General features: G+C 41.6%; 1 protein-coding gene across 1 annotated transcript in view; it reads left to right on the top strand.

The window, feature by feature from the left end:
• LOC114456332 (fibroblast growth factor receptor-like 1) overlaps positions 1-20,977 on the top strand; it is a 45,474-nt gene that overhangs the window by 5,581 nt on the left and 18,916 nt on the right. Inside the window, exon 3 of the mRNA XM_028438021.1 lies at positions 20,277-20,549. Within this exon, the coding sequence (XP_028293822.1) occupies positions 20,277-20,549 (273 nt within the window). The remainder of the gene's footprint in view (positions 1-20,276; positions 20,550-20,977) is intronic.

Raw genomic sequence — 20,977 nt, 5'->3', positions numbered from 1 at the left:
TACTAAAGGTTGTCCATTTTTCTGTGTTTATTATGCCTTCAGCCAATTTCACCTATAATTCATTGCATTACTGATGAAATACTGCAGCACATTTGTAAAAGTTTAAGGAACTATTTACATTTAAAAGCATGAATGAGGTCCTGTTTCCTTTGCACAGCCCCCAGTGATGTGGTGTACAGAGGAAATAGGACCTCATTCTCCAAGACAGAGCAAAGCAGCGCTGCATCCCTTGTGTGTGTGTGTGCGCGCACTGGGTGAACCCATAATACCATCCCAGCTCTACTACTCAGACAACAACAAATTGTTTCTTAAAACCCTCATGGAGCCCCTACACTTCCATCCCAGTCCGGTGTATCCTTCCCCTCCAGCCCCAGCAGCAGCTGCAGGAGGTGCATAGTGATGTGTTCCAGCAGAGCCTCTAATGTGGTGACAGGCCTGCAGAGCACTGGGCTCCATTGATTGAAAAACGCTCCAAACCTGGACACATGGCTCTGCAGGAAGCAAGAGCACCCGGTGTCTCTGTAATCTATCAGGACTGGTTAACGTACTCAAACACAAATACACACACATGCACATGGTTGTGGGTGCATGCAATCTAGAACCATGGTTTGTTTGTTTTTTTTGGGATGAATGCACGTTATTCCTCACCACCAACACCTTTAGAGCCACACTGTAAGTCGAAAGTATAACTCCTCCTGAAACTTTGCACGTAAGTATACATTTTATATCAGAATTACGTCATGGATTAGTAACGAGAAGGTAGAATTAGATCAACTGTGTGCCAGGGGGTTTTAAAGATAATCACAAGGCTGGCTTCTGCACAGTGTTTCCATTTCCTTTCACCCAAATGAAGCCAGGTTAGCTGTAACAATATGCCCCAAAGTCCTCTTTTTAAATGGTCCCTAATTAGCAGGAAAGGACAAAAGCAGTTTTTAGTGGGAGAATAAAGAAAGGAAAAATGCAGAGAATTACGGTATTTCTTCACCTTTAATACATTTTGTTTTGTTACCAATTCATTGAAATTTTTCTAACTTCATCCTCACTGAATATATTTTTAAGTCCTGCGTGATGCTCTGTGCATCTTTTGTTAGTTGAACTGTTATGAATGAACATTTAAGCACACTGCTGTGTGTACTTGGCAGAAAAAAGTGTATCTGATTAGAGAATAAATCAGAATATTATGAGAACAATGGTATACTTTGTACCACATTTCTTTGTCTATTCCCCTGTTTCTCTCTGTTTCCTCACATTTATCACCAGTGTAAAGTCAGAGGAAGTGAGTTAAGTTAATGTGATGTCGTTAAAACAAGGCATGAGCTGACCTTTACTCCCGCCCAGCCTTTTTCAGCTCTCTGTAGCCTCATAACAGAGTCTGAGTCCATTTGTGTATGGAACAATGGATGGATTATTACATGCAGTGGGTTACCTTTGTTCGAAAAGGGCGCCAGTAATTAATTCTAAACACTCCTAATTTCTGTGGTCTGAAACTTGACAAGAAAAAGAGTTACTACATAACCGGGGTTCTTGCCAGCGCTGTTGAGAGTAGGGGCACGCTACGTTGTGATTTTGATCCCATTCACTGTGATTTCGCCCTCTATGCTTTGTTTTAACCAGCTTGAAACAGAAAAGAGAGAGAAGGGCGAGGAGAAGGCACAGACTGCAGAAAAACATGATACACTATTAGCAGGTCTGCCTGCATGGAAACACCTGGTGCTAATTTATGTGTGAGTGGAATGAGAATGAGTATAGGGTGGACATCAGTGTAAATGTGGTGTAAGCAGTGTGATGGGTATACAACAAGGTTCAGAAGTGGGGGGTTGGCTGGAATCTGGCACAACCTTGTCTGACTGGACTTCACCCATTGCAACCCGTTACAGCTGCTGTATGTGTAGATGGTGGATTGTGTATGAATATAGAGTTGGTGTTCTGCTATATAATCTTAGTATTTAGTTCCTAAGTTTTTAGTTTTAGGGCTTTGTTCTTCGTGGTTAGGTTAACGCTATTATTCGGTATACGCTTTAGCAAATAAGTAGGTTTTGAGTTTAGCCTTAAAGGTGGAGAGGGTAGCAGCCTCCCGTAAACTTGGAGCTGTTACCAAAGGTGAGGGGCCTGGTAGCTGAACACTCTGCTAAAAAAAGATATAGAATAAATGAGTTGGGGGGACTCGATATTACTGTGGGTCCCATAATACCTCATTTAAATTTGAAAAGTGTGTCTTCGAATCAGTCTTTTGAATAAAATGTTATACAGACTCCTGTACAACACTCGCGGCGGCACCACGTTATCAACCTATGTGTCAAACTTAAGGCCCGGGAAGCCAAAACCGGCCCTTTAGACTAGACTCTAGTCTAGGCTCCCAAAATGCTCTTTTGTGATTACTTCAATAGTAAGTAAATATGGTCTCCTTTGAAAAATGTAGCTAATTATTGTCTTCTATTGTCAGAAGTGTGATAAAATGGCATAAAATAATCATCTTTCAAAAAATTACAAGAACATATAGTATTTTATTGGGCAAAAGTACTGTTAGTTTGTGGTGAATTTGTCCAAAAAAATAGCCTAAAAAGGAACTAGGATCATTTCCCAATTATTTTTAAATTAATTGTTAAATCTTTCCGATTACCCCCTGCAATGTGCTCCTGTACCTCTAGGGGTACATGTACCCCTGTTTGGGAACCACTGGACTAGAGCATTCAATTCATTGTGTAAATTTTCCACTAATTCAGCTGTAGATATTTCATATGGCTTATATTACAATAGCAATTACTTTTTAATTTGAAATTGTTGAAAGATCTCTCAACTTTTATTGAGTTTTCCTCAAATTATTCAGCAAAAATTCCTTAAATTAAACAAAAACGGTCACAAAATCAACAAAATTTTATATCTGTTACTTATTGCTTGAATGACATTGGTGCCCCTCTTACTTTATCATTAATATGTTTTTTATACGTGGAAGTGAAAACTACGGCACACACCTAAAATCTGTGGCCCACTTAAAATCAAATTGGTCCATATTTGGCCCTGGAACTAAAATGAGTTCGACACCCCTGCCCTACACTGTGAAAATTTCCTGGGGAGAAAGCTGCTTTTGTCCATCCGATTCAGTGCATGTGTTTTGTTAAGCAGGCTAAAAAAAGTCATGATAATAACACATTCAAGGAGCATGGGGCAATTTGGAAAACCTTCGAGGTGCACCAGCGACTAATACCACTCCAGCTCCTTCACCTGGTGGAAATAATAGCCAACCAAGTACGATCGCCCTGCTTCTATCACGGAAATAATGCTACTGCAACCATAACAATCCATGTTCACCATCCATCAACGCTCACTGCTGATCCTGTCAGTTCAGGAGGAAACGTTTAGAGAGAGGAATGTGTCGGACATCACCCCCAGAGAGAGGAAAGAAAGGAAAGGGCTGTAGCTGTGATAAGTAGCCATAATGGAGGTCAGTTGGTGTTTGCTTAAGCAGGGGTCGTATAATCCCTGTGAGCAGCACTCCCCCTCATTGACTGTCTGTAATGGCCCCTTCAATTAGCATGCATGCGGGATTTCAACAAGTCCAGGTCTCCCTGCAGTATTTGACACTTTCAGCTGTATGCTAATGTGCAGCACACACAAAGTTAACTTTCTTCGATGTCTCTTTGTTTTTTAAAGCAAAACCCTTCGTCTGTGTGTGCGTGTGTGTGTGTGTGTGTGCGCGTGTGTGTACAATGCTCATTAGTTTGTTTGGGCTGTTGGCTCCGGCAGTGTTTTCAGACCACACACACACTCTGCCTGCTGGCTGAAAGGATTTGGGCTGAGGCAAACGGGATTCCTTTAGCTTCTGTTAGCCTTCAGGAAAACCGCAGTCGGACATGGAGACGGCGACGTAACGCCATTCAGATCCATCACTATCAAATCTCTTGCTCATCCTAAACAGACACATGAATCACATGTTTTCAATGTTGATTGGTGAGGAATAAGTTTGTGATGATACTATAGACCAGAGATCACATTGGGGGGCCACAAAAATTAGATTTTTTTTCCGATTTAAGGGCCAAAGTATCAACATTCATGTCATTGTTTTGAATGAGGACCAATCCGAGCATTAATGCAGAAAACAACGAAGGGTTTGGGTGTCAATGTTGTTGTTTTGTGTATTTCTGCTGTTGTTTTGTGCGCTTTTCTGTCATTTTTGTTGTTTTGCACATTTTTGTTGTTGTTTTGCATAGTTTACTGCCATTCTGCATAGTTTTGTTGTTGGATGTATTATGAGTCATTTTGTGTGTTTCTGAGTAATTTTTGTAGTTGTTTTGTATATTTGTAGTCATCTTGAGTGTTTTTTGTTGTTGTCCTTTTTGGGTATATTTCTGTAATGTATGTTTTTCTGAGTCATTTTGTGTGTGTTTTGAGAGTTCTTGCTGGACAGTGGTTTCACAATTGGGCGAAGATGAGACCGTGGGCTAATGGTTGAAGGTGAAGCCGTGGGTGGGGGTGGTAACAAGCCTTGCAAGTGACCTTGCAATAACATTTCAGGACCAAATTGGGAACTTTGGTTTGCACAATCCCTCTGTCAAAGCTCTCTCTGTTTCTCCAGTCCTGCTGCTCTGTTTTCATGCACACCTTCCCCACACAGCCCCCCCCCTCCTCACCTTGTCTCTCTGTGTTGGCGACACATCCTCATTATACCTCTTGTAAGTCAAATTATGAGTTTTCTACTGACCCATTCTTTCATCGCAAGGAAAGTTTTCCAATGGATGTCAATTTTTTTAAAGTGTAAGCTTAAAAAAATATAACTTGACCTCCATCACTTAACCATTTTCCGTCTCTCCCACATATTTACCTTTGCCAAAATAAAGTACTTCTAATGGTTTCTGTGGAAGCATTCAGGTGTAAAATATCTGCATGCTGCTCCAACATCAACTACTTCAGTAAAACACAGAGAAAAGGATTTCTTTCTAAATCTATTGGTGCAATTCTTGCTCAACAGACACGGAAAAACAGGCTCTCGGGAAGGGTTAGAGACTGTTTTTGGTTGTTGTGGTCTTTTTAGCCCTTTCTTAGCATAGTTTTTTGCACTGTGGTTTGAGGACTTCTCTTAACTGGGGTACACACATAATGATTTTACAAATCTGAAAAGATGTTTTATCTGTTACAGACCCCACACATGAAGATAGAAATCTGGCATAGAACAGTTTTGATCGTACTCTGTGTGTGTGTGTGCGTGTGTGTGTGCGTGTGTGAACTCTGATAATCTCAACACAGCACACACACACAGAACAATACTGTCCCACCACTGTTCTTCCTCCAAGGCTAACATCTCGCGTAATCAAACGAGATCTAACAACGTGATATAATGCTGTGTTTCAAGCAACCAAGGATTCTCCGACCTCCTACCTGAAAAACTGACTTGGAACGCCACCTGAAGTCGGAGCTCGATAAAATCAGGAAAAAAAATCCATACATGTCTTCAATCTTTGAGATATTTTGATGTGCTGAAGTTGAACTCGGTTGAACTCAGACATCAAAATTTTCAACTTGGAAATGTCGATGGAACGCAACATTACGTGTTTTTTCAGTCGGCTCGCTTTGTGATTGGCTACATTCCAATCAAGGGGTCACAAGTCGGGAATTGTTGGCTTTTCCTCCACACTCAAAAACTTTTGGTGGTAAAAATTAAACAAATTTAATATTTTCGGTTGTCGGCCCGAGCCCTTTCAAAACTGGGACAAATTAATTCTCAACAAACCTCAGACCACAGGACAATCTTATAGAATTGTTTTACAAAACACAAAATAATCTGGAATTTGCCATCCTTGGTCGAGACAAAAACAGCCCAATTGTCTTAATGTGAATCGAGCGTGGGTGTTCATTTTGATGACTAAATGTTTTTCGTCATAGTTTATGTCAACTGCCAATAACTAGACTATGACTCACTTAAACGAAATACATGTTAGTAAAAACTTCATTAAAATATACTATATTTTCGTCGACTTATAAGAAAAACTAGAATTTGATCACATGGGATGAAACCCAATCAGAACTCGTGATCATGTGATCTGTGTGTGTTTTCAAACCTTAACACCGTTCCATGATTAATGGTAGATAAATCTTTTAAAAATGCATAAACTCTTATCCTGTATATTTTAATAAACTATATCTGTCGACTAGCATTTTAATGTCATTTAGTTGACTAACAGCTGAAGTCAGCATCCGATGTGAACATTTTGAAATCCAAGTTAAAGGCACTGTTTTTCTCTACTGTGTATGATTGAGGAATATTTTTAATCATGTTTATGTTGAATTAATGTTTTTACTGCTAATTTTAAATGTTCTTTTTGGTTTTTAAGGTGTTGAATGTTTTCTGTTGCACTTTTTGATCATCTAAACTAGCACATTGAATTGCCTTGTGTATGAAATGCATTGACTTGCCTTACCGGCTAACACTAGACTATAACTGAACTAAAAGTAAATAAAAATGTGCTGTCAAAATCAACACTACTCAGCACAGGTTTTTGTGTTGCCGCTGTGATGCTCGTGAATGAAAAGTTGATTTTAAACAGAGGGAATCATATCTGTCCCATCGTATTCCATGTGGTTTCATGCTGTACTTGTTGCAGCCTGTTTGTTTCTGTGCTGCTGGAGTCTTTCTTTGACTTATCAGAAGACCACATCTGTCCTTGGTTTATACCCGTTGCACGTCGCGTCATATGTTGTTGTCAGGGCTCTCATTGTGTCCCAGCTGTTGACATCACAGATACCTGAGCACGTGTTTGCTCATAAAAGAAGCATGGAAGTTTAATGTCCTTGTTTTTTTTTTTTTTTCTTCTGTTGCTTCCTCCTCTCTGTGGGGGTTTCATTCAGAATCACTTCACACATGCCCACACACACACAGAGACACACTCGCACAGGCACACATCCTCTAAGCACCCAGACCTAGCGCTCAGCAGTTAAAAGGTTGATTGAATGTTGTGGTGGTGGCAGCAGTTAAGGCTGGCTGGGTCTGAAGAAAGCCGAGCCAGTGGACGGCTGGGATAACGAGCACTGAAAGAGGCCTCAGCCGCCTGTGACCCCCCCCCTTTACACCGCCCAGTCCCTCGTTCCTATTTCCTTCCTCCCCGTCTCTTTTCAGTTCACCTCCAATGGGCTCCCAGTGAGACCCCACTTGGCTTCGTGGCTTTTTCACTTCCACTTTGTTTTTCATTCACGATTCTTTTGAGCGGCCCTTTTGTTGCATTGGGCCTTTTTCACTGACGATATAAAGAGTCCCATCTGAGTGACTGCTTGTCACACTACGTCAAAATAGGAGGTTTTATTGGGATTGTACAGGCTGGGGAAGTAGGAATGCATTTGCACCCATTTCTAAGCAAAGCAGAGATTCCGGAGGGGGAATTGTCTGATTTTTTTTCTTAATGTAAGGGACCCTTTGCTAGGAGACGAATGGGAAAAACATCTCTGCTTTGACACAAAGAGTGGAGTGGCAGGAAAAATCATTTCAAGCGCAAGGCGTATATTCTGTCATCTTTTATAGCTGGGCTACCGCTATTTCATGCTACAGCTCAGCACTACGCAGTGAAACTGATTTAATTTCCTCATGCACAGGGACGTGAGTCTGCTGCAGCCCTTGGATGTACTTGAAGTTCAAGGCTTGGCAAATGTATGCACTGCTCCATTCATGCACTCATTTTGTGTCTTGACTTACTATTAGCTGAATAGCAGCATTCTTTTTTTTACTCTTGTGGTGAATGAGTCAATTTTCCCCTTTCGATTCCAATTATTGAAGTCAGATTCGATTTCAAACCAATTTTTGCTTAAATTTTTGATGATTGATCTTCCATTTAACATCAGTCAGCTGCTGAAATATTTGACTTCTCTTTTGCATAACACCACACTGCACCTTCAATATTATAATAGTATAATTGAACTATGCAAATTTACAATGAGTACTGAGTAATATTGCACATTGTAAGGTAGTGAACATTATTACATTATTACATTATTTACAAGATGAGGAAAAAAACACTTCAGACTATGCTAATGTTCTACATTCTGATGACCGATTGCAGGAATGACCTGTTGTATTAATTAATTATTGATTTCTTCACCACCCTTACAGTATACATCCTGAAGAAGAACCTTCTTGCTGTGAGGCAGAAATGCTAAACCATTGTGTATTTAGGTTGTCGTTCAAACCAAAACACTTGATTTCAGGTTGTAAATGGAAACCCATGCATTGTAAAACCAAACAAACTTCTAAAAGATAAACCCAACCTGGCAACGGGGTTGACCAAGTTCCCCTCTCTCCCTTTCAGGCAACATCAGCTAATCTCTTCAACCTCTTTGCAAAACTGGACTGTGTGACAAAGTAAAAGCAAACACTTTACTTTTTTTCTACTTTAAACAACTGAACAAATTATACCATTAAACCAACACAATACAGCATTAGCACTGTGAGCACGTAAAAGTTTGACCTCGACCCATTTCCGTGGCTAACTGCAGCCTGACCGAGCGGCAGCACAGCTGTAGATCCAAAGTCGTGTTCATTATTTTTTTTAAAGGGGTTTCTCACAGTCGGGTGGATGGTTAAAAATACAGGACTGCTCTGATGTACCAGAAGTCCTTGCAGCAGGACATCTGCTCTGGTCATCAGTGGGCTGTTTCCGTTCATGTCACCTCGACAAAAGGAACTATAGTGCGTCTGATTAACAAAGACACAGACAGACAGACGTGGCAGTGACCTTTGAATGGGCACAGGCAGTAAGAGGAACCGGTAAAGCACTGAACAAATTGTCACCGTGAAAGGGCGAGTACTACATTGTAATGACAGACTCAACGACTTTATGATGACAGATTGATTTCAGACAATATTCAGGGATTGTCAAGAGGCCTATTGCTGTCAGTGAGAGCTTTGCCAGTCCCCCCCCCCCCCCCCCCCCCCCCCCCCCCCCCGTCTGCTCTGTCTCCTCTTTTTCTAACCTGCCTTTCTCTTTCACTCACCCACTCCTCTTGTTTCCTGTACATCTTCCTGCCTCCACCTGAATGGCTCTATTTTGCCCAAACACTCTTGCTACATCAAAGTCTGTCACTGTTTCTCTCCTGTAGGGACCTGTCAGACAAAGCCACTGGTGTAAAGTGCTTTACAGTCTCATGGAGATTAGTTGAACACAAGCCCGTACACTTGCGTGTGGTTCCCAAAATTAGGACCCATCATCACTGCACAGACAGATCTAAATAATATAGGAAAACACAGGCTGTGTTTGAAATGACACACTAAGCTACATTCACACTGCAGGCAAATGCGACCCAAATCCGATCTTTTTGCCCGTATGTGACCTGTATCCGATCTGTTTAAGACAGTCTGAACAGCACAATTCCCATTCTTTCAAATCTGACCCAGGTCACTTTTGTATGTGGTCCTCCACTGTTGATAACATGTGCACGTTGTTATTTACAGTCTCTGTGTGAACAATGAGCCGAGCACAGTTCGAACTGTCACTTATTTCCCAAAGAGGAATGTAGGGAGGCTGAGGGCAGAGAGATTGGCAGGATGCACCTTGCATGCAACTGATAGAGACAATGAAACAACAAAAAACTATTCTCAGTACACATTCTAGGAGGTTTTACTGTATGTTCTAGTTTAGGTTTTTTTTTTACTGATTAGCCTTTAGCAGTCTTTGCATAAATGTAGAAACCACAAGGTGTCTTCTCAAAGTTTTGAAACAAGATCAATACCATGGGATGGCATCCTTTACTAACCATTACTTTTTTCAATGTTGTTATCTGCTAGTTTTTGCCGTGCATTTGAGAGTTTTTGGAGGCACAAACAGGGGAAAGCCACTCACATTCAGTGATGTGACGGATCAAGGAATCAATAATACAGTACATCAGGTTTAGCTGAGAGGTTGTACATGTTACCTAATCAAGTTAGATATAATGCTAAAAACACAATGTAATGAATGTAAACGGGCCTGCATTTTGGTAAAATTTCATTCATCTTATCAGTAATTGTTTAAAACCTTTAGGATGTTATAAACTCACTAAAAGAGAACTAGTGGTGTTTTTTCCTCACCAACCCAAGCAGTGCACAGACAGAGACAGGTTTTCTGTTACTCGCCTCAATATGAGTTGAAGTGACAACACCGAGGTTGTGATTCTGTTGGACAAGAAGTCCTGCAATTACAGTTTATTGTTAAATAAGCAGAACAACCTCCTTTCCCACAAAGAAAGGTCTTAATGGAATCTGACTCCCATGTTGAATTCTCTCTGAGGTTTTGCCAGTTTTCCCGAGCAGTCATTGTTTTCCATCATAGGCTCTACATGTTGTCTGTTTATAGGCTACAGTTGGACCCCAATGCTAACATTTACTTTGTTAGACTGAATATGTTTTTGGTCTGAAAGGAACAATAAAGATCATGCAGCAGAAGTCCGGAGCAAGAAACGTGGTGTGACCGTCCACACACAATGCCCAACTCAATGCCAAGTGGTTGGCCGACCTCCAAACATGTTGGAGTATGGTAATAAACAGGTGCTGGTACAGTGCCCTGCTTTAAAAGAGCGAGCAAGGTTCTTCAGAGCGTATCGTGTGGCCGAGGCTGAGCCCAAGCCAGAGAGCAGGGTGTGAGATTGTTGGGATTCCTGGTTGCTGCCGCCTGGGTTCACCTAATCCCTGTTCACTCCCCAGGCTGCACTTCTCTTCCTCTGAGCTGTGTGTTAAAGCAGGCCTCTCTGCCATCTTAGCCTCTGCACCTGAACACTCTCTAAATCAGTCCTCAGCTCCTTAACCCTCGCCCTTGCTTCCCTCTCCTTTGGCTGCCCTTCAGTCCTTTGCCTTCCTCTGGCCTTTTCTTTGTTGCTCTGTCTCTCTGTTTGGCTTTTGTCTTCCTCTCAGCCTCCCGCTTCATGCCTCTGTTCTGATAAGTGGCTCCAAGCACACACTCAGCCCTGTGTGTGCACCAGGCTTTAGCCTAATGGAGTGAGATAACACGACTAGAGAGGCCTACAGTGCACTGCCTAACAAACAACTAAACCGTAAAGAACTTTACGTCAAATGTGTTTGATTCAAACTTACTGCTAACTTATCTAGATCCAAGGTTTTGTTTCAGACTTTTAAGTGTCTTCAAGAAATCTCTATTGTTTATTTTTAGATCTGAACTGTTAAACTAATTTATGCTCAAGAGCCAAATCTTGCCCCACTAGATATTAAGTAGGCAGGCCTGAGAAATAATGAAATGTATGCAATTTTATCATTCTGCATTATTTTTGTACTGTTGTACCTGATCACAATGTCTTGTTTTTTATAAATCATAGACAGTCTATGTATTGTTAAACTAATGATAATGTTGTTGTTTTGGTTTTTTTTTTACTGTCTTGACAAGCGGTCTAAGCCGTGGCCCAGACATTATTCTCTTTATTCCCGGTCTCTGTAGTCCAGAACATGGGCCATCATCAGAGGACTCTCTGATACTGTATCATATGTCATTTGAGACTGAGACGTGCTGTTTTGGTGCCATCCTTCAGACAAAAATCCAATTTTTCAAATGGGTTGCAGCTGACTGGCAACAACAACTGTGATCTGGAGGCTCCATTTCACAACTTACAGGACCCATAGTGTTGGTGCCTGAATGGGTTGTCAAAGAATCAATTAAAAACCTTGCAGGGATTACTTTTTGAAAATGGAGAAGAAAAAAAACTCAGCAATGGCCAACAATTACTCATCTTTTCTACAGTAACAACACTTTATCTACTTCTAGGGCACTATAATCTATATTTTTGATATAAGCTTGATTGTAAGGGGAAAAAAAACAAAAGAAGCTAGACTTTGATGTTTTGGTTGAGCAGCAAATGCACCCACAATACAGAGCTGTGAGTTGTTTTCACTGCACCTTCTCTTTATTTTCCAATGAAATGGCAAAAAAATCCACCCCAGCTTTTTGTGAAAGACCTGTTTATACAGGTAGATGATTTTCCATAGGGATGCCATACTTTTCCATACTTTCATATGCCAGGAAAGTGCAGGGTCTTTACGGAAATATCAGGAGAAAGAGACCCTTTTACATAAAGAAGCGAGTGCAAAAAGGGATATACCTTTTTCAAAAAAGTTTTTTTAACATTGAGATATTAAAGAGTTGTGCTTTCTTTGCGGGCCTTAGCTGCTGCACTGAGGCTGATATTTCTGTAAAAACAGACTATAGGCGCTCATGCATGCTCCTTTCTCTAGCAGGAGCCAGCAGTCAAGTTTAATGAAATATAGCAGCTTGGAGTTCAAAGGCTCCACAGTAGGGCCTGTCAGGCAAAGGCCGCGTGATAGAGACATTTACAGAGGCTTAGTGATGCTGAGCTGGGTCCTTTTTTTTTTTTTTTCTTTCAACAGGAGTCTGTTTTTGAGTTTTTATGGAAGGAAGCAGATGCCTCTAAACAGGCAAAAGTGTTATTCCAATGATTCTGCTTTAATCAAACAGGCCAGGAGGAGCATCCTACTCCCTGTTTTTCCTCTCCATCCGCCCCCCTTCCTGCAGTTTCTCTGGTGTCTCATGTCACCCAATAGCTGCTCCCGTACTATTCCCACCACCAAAGCAGTTGCTATTCAGCCCGCATCTGATGGTGACACAGAAAGGGCCATTGTCCCCCCTGGTTTTAGCCCATGCTTATCTATTGATTGGAAAGAAGAGGGAGGAAAATGACGGGTATTGATTACCACGGCGGGTGAAGCTTCTGGTCGGGACGACTGGATGGAGGTAAAAGGAGAAGACATTCTCCACCTTCTGCAGCCACTGCTCACGTCCCGTCTCATCTCACTGTGTCACCAACACCCCTCCAACCCTCCCGACCCTCCTGGAAGGTGGCTCTCCTCCACTCTCTCTGCATCTCACGCTGATCTTTATCTGTATCCTGTGAAATGTATAGCTGTGCACTTGCAGCCGTAGTGGTGGCCTTTCACACACTCCCCGAGCCTCGTCATCCACTTCACCTTTAGCCTTCAGCCAACCCCTGCTGTCTCAAGTGCATCCTTCAGTCTGGGTTTGGTTTCCGAGCTTTCATGTACATTTTTTTTAAGCATTTTCTCCCCTTGATCTCTCTTTTCTCCCCCATTCTGTTTATCTCAGATATGCACTATACAAGATGCTTTTAGCTTTTAAGAAAATCTTGATGAAATATTTCCCTTGAAGCGATGGATCCACTGAACTTGTTCCTCCTTTTTTGTTGGAGTGTTGCCTGCTCTTGCACGGTCTGCTGAGCTATCACATTGCTGCTGAGGAGGAGGAAGACGAACTCTCTGCTTTCTGTCTGTCTCCGCACCTCTTATCCTTTATGTAAATACTATTGAAGATACACTCGCTCCGATCTGTGTTTATCTTTCTAATGAATCACTCGAGTCTGGCACTGTGCAAAGGCCTTTTGATGCGTTAGACATTCTTGCATTTGGCTGGAGATTAAGGAGCTAAATCCTTTTTATTAAAAGATGTTTACACTGTAGTTTGAGTAACTATATCCTGCATCGGGGAGACAAAGTTGCACGCATTATAGATTCATTGTATTACCAGGTGTTCTCTACCAGAGAGGCTGCCAGCAGTCAAGTATCCCTTTACAGACATGTTTTCAGAGGCAAAAGGAGTTTGTTTAAGCTGAAAAGCACGAGTACACATTAATACAAACCCACAGGTGTTTTATAAATGAGGAAATGAATAAATGCAGAGGTGGCTGCACATCTATGCATTGCTCAGTTCTTTAAGTCTTTGTCTGTGGGGTTTTTTTTTGTGTAATAGTGACATTTCCTAACTTCTCCTCCTCCACAAATGCCTACATGACAGATTGACTGCTCGTTAACCCGCTCACACGGCTTGTAAAAAAAACCCCCAGCTATATTAAGTCTGAATTGCAAGAATGTCTCTTATTGAATGCACCCCTTTCTCCCAAAATAATCCATCACCAAATCTAGCAAAGAAAAACAGAGCTAATTCTGTGAGTCGCCAGGCTTCCCCCTCCTCTTCCTGCACTATGAAAGATTCCATTCACACATAGCACACGGCTAGAATAAGGAGTGCTTTACCATCACTGCAACACGGGGAAGCCCATATGGTCGCGTGTATCACTTTCCATCCACTGAAGGACTAACAACTCTAAAGATTTAGGCAAATACCACTTAGTCAGAAGATAACATCTTTCTTTATTTCGTCTTGACAATATCTCGTTGTACCTTCTCTAAGACGACATGCTGGATGTCACACATCGTGATCTACATGTCTGTCAGTTAAGCAGATAACACAATATTTCTGCTTTTCTCAGTCGCCCTCTGTCTTGTTTTCAAAGCTTTCAACTGTCAAGGTTAGGAGAACGTGTCCTTGAGAGGTGGAAGAGGAGGAGAGTCACCGGTAAAGAAAGGTTGGCGGTCATGCAATGAGCTAAACTTGTTATTAAGTGATACACAACATGTCCTTGATTTCAGCACTTCTTTCTTCAACACAACTTCAAAGCTTTTCAGGGAGGAAGGAAATCATTTGTTGCTTATTCCTCATGCTCAAAGCACCACTGAGTTTTAGTTTATTAAGTCATGAAGAAAGGGCTGCTTTAGTGGGAAATGCTCTTGGTTTTCCTCTTGAGAATAAAACAAAAAAGGGGAACTAGGAATCCTCAACATAGTGTATTTGTTTTAAAAAAATACCTGAAATGTCAAAACTTTGACATGTCAAGATCATTTTCTTATGCTTGTATACAACTTTAATGTTCATTGAAATGAATTGATCAAATTGACACTATTATTTTCTTACTCTCCTGCTTTTTTGTATGATCTCTTCTTGCTTCACTACACCTATTTAAAAATAATTTGTGTGCACTCTTTCAAATCAGGTGTGTGGGTGCATCTGAGGAATGAATGCCAATAATGATTTTAATTATGGATTGGATTTAAATTGCACTTTTTTTGATGTGACTCAAAGGGGCGGATTCACTAAGATCTGAAATAAAGGGTGGTAAAAAAGGTGCGTCCCTAATTCCTTTGGTGGCGCAGTTTCCTCATCTGCTGCAAGCAATTCATTAAGATTGCAGCAATGATTAGTGCACATGCAGAAGTGGTGGAGACCGCCCTATTTAAATGAGCATTTTGTGCATGTTTTACCATGGAGGGTGAAGCAGCAGATTTGGAAGTGTTAGTAGAAGAAGTTAATAGAAATATGGATGAATTACAGCGAAGACATCTCAGTATTACTCTTGAGAGGAAACCAGTGAAATAGTGAATGATGTGGGGAAAAGTAGGGTAACAGCAGCTGAAGTTAAGAGAAGATGGCAAGATATAAAGTGCAGAACAACAGAAAAAGTTGCTTTTAACAAGTCATCTGCAAATAAAACTGGTGGCGGTCCGGTGGAAGAGAACCCACTGACAGAGATTGAGAAGCAAGTTCAACTTTCACTTTGTGAGGAGCAGATAAGCCATATCCAGGAAGGATATGATATGATGGAAACTGCAGACGAAGGTATCTTCACCACAGACACGTGGAAAAAACATGTTGAAAAATTGACAATTAAAGATGACTTTGACTTTGATATATCTGATTGTGTTTATTTCTTTGATTAATGCATTTTGTGTTAAATGCAAAAGTGGAACAATAAAAAAGATGCATACCTTTTGAACCCTTTGAACAGTTTTGTATTAGATTCCGTTTCATTTTGTTGCCCCATATACGGCACCTGCATTTGCATTTCCTCCTCCCATTTTTTTGCGCCCCTTATGAGATCCGCCTACTTTACACATTCATCAGAAGGAAATGCGCCAAATAGATGGTGGCCGCATTGTGACACGTAGAAGAGCCGCAGTCCTGAGTCCCTGGGGTGTGTACCCATTATTACCCCTAAACCTTTGGTGAATCCACCCCGACGTGCGTTACAGAAAACATTATTCATTCAGTGTTTTGCCCACGGACACAACAACAATGATCAGGATAGAGCAGGATTTGAACCACCAACCCTTTTGTTATTGAACGATCTACTCTACCACTGATCCATGGCTCAGTAGCTCTTTGGGTTGAGGAGCAAAAAAAACACATTGTTTGTTTAGGGCAAGTTAGAGTGAAGTTATAGTTCCATTAAATCCAATGTGTGGAAAACTGATTTAAATTGGGGGTTAAAGAAACGGCCTTGAAATCAGAGGGTCACCGGTTCAAATCCCACCTGTGCCATCACTGTGAGATGTTGACCAAGTGTCCTAACCCTTATGGCCCATGTTGTACGTTACTTTGGATAAAAGCGTCTGCTAAATGAAATTGTAGAATTGTTGAAAACGCACTTACACAACTTTGGCAAATTTTCACAGTCGCTGGACAGTTCTCCTGGACACATTCTCGCTTTCTATTGAGTAAATAAAGTACACTGAATTTTTTTTAATGCGTCATTGCTAAAGTAACATTATAATTTATTTTTTTTATTTAAAAAAACGGTGCCAGAACCTGTGTCTCCCTTTGGGGCAGGAATACGCAAACACATTTAAGCGCAAGGCCCATTTTGCTCAGTTCTGCTCCCAATAATGTTGGAAACATTGCATCACCTGCCTCTAACCTCACCACAAGCTACTGGTCTAAACCCACTTCTGTCACAATGAGGGATAAACCCCAGACAAGATGCCAAATCATTGCTGTTAAATTGTTTTTTGTCACATTGAAAACTTTAATTTCACCAAGAATGCAAGTGGGAGAAAAAAGCCAATAACATCCTCCTGTGACTCGTCTCTGAAATGTTGACGTTGGCTTTCTGTGAGAGTCGAATGCTTTGCAAACCCTATAAAAACAATTTCAGGTTTGTATATTTTTATGAACAGAAAAGAGCCTGCAGATGTTCCCTTGCCTCTTTTTATTTCCTCCACATGTACCACTTACCTCTCCTGACATGTATTTCCAGCTCCACTGCAGCAGCACCACTTGTGTGGATTCATTGTGGCTTGATGTTAATTTTTTGGGTGTGAGTCAGGTTTGATTTTTTAAGGTTGGCCGTGTCCATCGATCCAGGAGAAACACATTGTTGACTGACATGGAACATGTTTTACAAGGCCGTTCACTCCTTTTTAGTTTTCTTGGGGCATTTGGGCTTCAGCAGCACTGAGCTATGGCTCCAGGAACACTGAGCGCCTCTGTTCACTTTTCTGGTGGCGATGTAGTGAGATATGGCTAAACGACAGTGCTTTGCTTTATTTTTTTAACCACAGACATAAACAACGACACTTCCAATTTCCTGTGCATGCGGCGGACCCGGAAAGGCCAATCACAGCAAGGACGGAAAACTCCCAGTGTGTGTGTAGTGTACGGGTCAGAAAGACCTCAAATGAAAAGGAAAATTGGTTTGAAAGCTTATATCTTCCTGATTGGTTGGCTGGCCATTAGACCTGGGAGATATATTTATACTTTAAAGGAGTCACTGGTTTTGCTACTTCTCAGAACAGCATACAAAGTACAGTTAGATGGATTGTTGAGACCTTCACTTAAACAAGGCACACTCACACGTGCTGCCCCTTAGAGGAGAAAAAGAATAAAGTGACACTTATTGTACAGGTGTGTGCCTGTGTGGCATTTGGATCATCACATTTAACTCATAATTGTGTTTCTGGTCAGACTTCATTTGAAATAAAATTATTGAGATTAATATTGTATATTGCTATTTTGAGAAAAAATATCGAGAAATTAGTTTTGGTCCATATATCCCAGCCCTACTGGCCAGATGTTGTCGCCACATTCATGTGTTAGCGTGAAGGATAAAGTTACCTGTGTCAGCCTCCATCAGCATTATCAACTTCTTATCACAAGTGTGAAATGCACCAGAGGAATGTGGCTGTGTGTGCTTCAGCATGTGTGTTTGTATGTGTTTTAAGAGGCCGTGTGTGTTAACCCTCCTCATTGTTTTTACTGCTACCAGACCGGCCATTTGTTCTGAGGCACAGACTGTGCTCTGCTCTGTGTACTTTTGGAGGGCTGCTGCAGCTACCCCCCCCCCTTCTGGCATCCCTTGTGCTCCTGTTTCTTCTCAGAGTTTGCTCAGATCAGGGGTGGGGTTTGTTTGGTTTGGTGGGGAGGGGAGGGGATGTTAGCAGAACGCCTGGTGCTGAGCGAGCGGCGAGGAAGGCCTCTTAACACCATCATAGGGTGTATCGGCCCGCTCCACTTCCCCAGATCTGAGGGTGCAGACCTGAGCCAATTAAGGCCTGGGAGAACCACGCCGCTGTCCGTCTCACTGTGACCCGCCCCTCTCATCGCTTTGATCTTTTGCACGCAAAACCAGAACCTGAAACCTCCCCTCTGTCTAATCAAGGCTTCGTTTAAAGCTGATATGTTTAGGGATTTGAAGTAAAATCTTGAAATAAATCTACTAGCCATTTTTTTAAATGTATGTTTTATTTTATTTATATTTATCTACAGCTTTTAATTTTATTATGTTGCACTTTGCACTACACTGCTGGTGAGAACTTCATCTCGTATGCATACGCAAAGTAAAATGACAAAAGAAATTTGAATCTGAATTTGGTAATTTATCATTTTCTAGATTTTGTAGAATAAATTTTCTGTAGATATTTTCTTGTGCAAAGGCAATATTGATAAATAATTTTCAGCCCTCCCCCTGCCCTTTTTTATGTAAAAGTTTTGACTATTCTTCCTCAAAGTCATAAAAATAACATCAAATGTGCAGTCATATATTTTGTAATAATCATTACCTCCACCCAGGATGGAACATTTTCACCTGTGTTTATTTGTTTGATCACATTTTAACCAAGAATTCATATCTCTGTTTGTATTGACCGATTTTTTTGTGAAATTTGACAAATTGTGAATTGGTTCCTCAATTGCTTCACCGAGTGTCATCCGGATCAGATTCTAATTGCACTTTTCATTGCAAATTTTCTGAAAAATTGAGGGCCCCATACATTTCAACCTGCTTGTGGGTTGTACTATTTTCGACGCATAAAACAATCACCGCAAACAGTTCCAGGTTTAAAGAATTGCATTGTGCCCACTGCATTAATTTATTTGCATTTCCCCCTCCCATTTTTTGCACCCCTTATGAGATCTGCCTACTTTACATATTCATCAGAGGGAAACGCGCTAAATGGATTGAGTGCGCAGTCCTGATTCCCTGGGGTTTGTACCCCTTATTAGCGTGTGGAGTGACTTTTGCACACGTTTTAATACCCCTAAACCTTTAGTGAATCTGCCCCTCTATGAGTACTCGGTACCAGGTTGTGGAACAGTTTGTGTGTAGAATAAAGAAATGTCGGAATGTAAAGCAATTTAAACATAAATACATGAAATCAATCTTCTTGAAGCATGATGGCACGTTCACACCAAACGCATCCAAAGCGTCAACAGTATCAGGTTTATGGCGCGTTCACACCAAACACGTTGAAAGTGTCAAAAGCGGCAGATGTACATTCACAATACATGTTGGATGCGCTCCTAGGGAGCTTCAGAGGTCCTGCTGTTCGTCCCGTGCCTACTATGCGCCGTGTTTTGAAGCTTTTCGCGCGGTGAACGCTTTTGACATGCGTCCGGCGCCTCCAATGCGGCTGACACTGGAGTTGAGATTGTTTAACTTTTGGGGCATATTGCGGCGCGTCGACCAATCAGGAGCGTTCCCCAAACGTGACGTATTCAGATTAATGAGAAGAAAAAAAAACACTAACCGGAGGTGGAGACAGATGGACAGGCGACTTCTGCTGGCATAGAGCGCCTGTAGTTGGTGTCCTGGTAGGAGATGCGAGCACCGATGCCGGTCAGCCGGTTGTCAAACTGGGCACGGGAAACATGGAAGTAGCGCTGAAAGCGACTCTCGTCCCAGCACAGATCTGGTGAATCCAGAAACAGCGCAAATAAAGTGTAAAATGTAGAGCCGATGAACGGGGGTCGGTAAGGAACTCCAAACTTTATTCTCCATTCAACCACACTTCTCTATAGCCCACTAACATCACAGTGCACACCCTGAGTCACACTAAAATACATCCGACGGGAAACACTGCCTTCTCAACACAATGATCCTCACCATATCACAGTCACTGGATGAATTATGAACGTAACTGATTGCACAATATCATCCATTCTGCGAACACCACCGGCAACAGAGAAGCCCCTCTCCTCGACGGGTCCAGCTCAATGAGCACAAGCGTCCAACTACGTAACTGAGGCACGATTTTGACACCCGAAACGCGTTTGGTGTTAACATACACAAGTGTCCAACTACGGACTGCTGCATGTTTGAAAATAAAAATTTTATCAACATGAGGAAAGTTAATAGACATAAGTCTCATAACCATGTTTACATTTGTGTGTTGCCAGGACCTCCACGGGTATCTGAGAAAGTTGCTCACCGGCAGACGGCGCGACTCGGCACTGCCATCAAGCTGCCGTGTCCTGTGGAAGGAGACCCTCCGCCCCTCATAATGTGGACCAAAGACGGGCGCAACATCCACAGTGGCTGGATACGCTTCCGCATCCTTCGCATGGGCCTAAAGATCAAGGAGGTGGAGGCGGACGACACGGGGACGTACGTTTGCAAAGCGACCAACGGCTTCGGTAGCGTTAACGTTAACTACACCCTCATCGTCATCGGTGAGTGGAGATGGAGTCTGTTGTGTGTTGATTGAATCCAAGCTTCACAGGCACATCAATTGTAATTGTAATTGGGAAAAAATCTCATACACTCATACAGGTGGTAAAGGTTAGGGATTAGTTGGTTAGAGGTAAAATATAATAGATAATTTTAATAGGGACGATACTGGGAATGTAACGAATGTTTTGTACAGAGTTTATAGTTATTGCTAAGATTCCAAGTGTTGTCTCGAGTTGGGCTTTTACATAGTACATACTTTGTTACTGTACTTAAGTAGTTTTTCCTGGTATTTGGACTTTACTTGAGTATTTCTTTTTTTGGCGACTTTTGACTTTTACTCCTTACTTTTTTAAATAAATATCTGTACTTTCTAATTCTTACTTTTTGAAAATGAGCTCGTTACTTTTAAGATCTTCGAAGATAACGT

The sequence above is a fragment of the Gouania willdenowi genome, chromosome 22 (genome assembly GCF_900634775.1).
Source record: "Gouania willdenowi chromosome 22, fGouWil2.1, whole genome shotgun sequence".
Taxonomy (NCBI): domain Eukaryota; kingdom Metazoa; phylum Chordata; class Actinopteri; order Blenniiformes; family Gobiesocidae; genus Gouania; species Gouania willdenowi.
The sequence above is the reverse complement of the archived record's forward strand: the minus strand, read 5'-3'. Positions and strand labels throughout refer to the sequence as shown.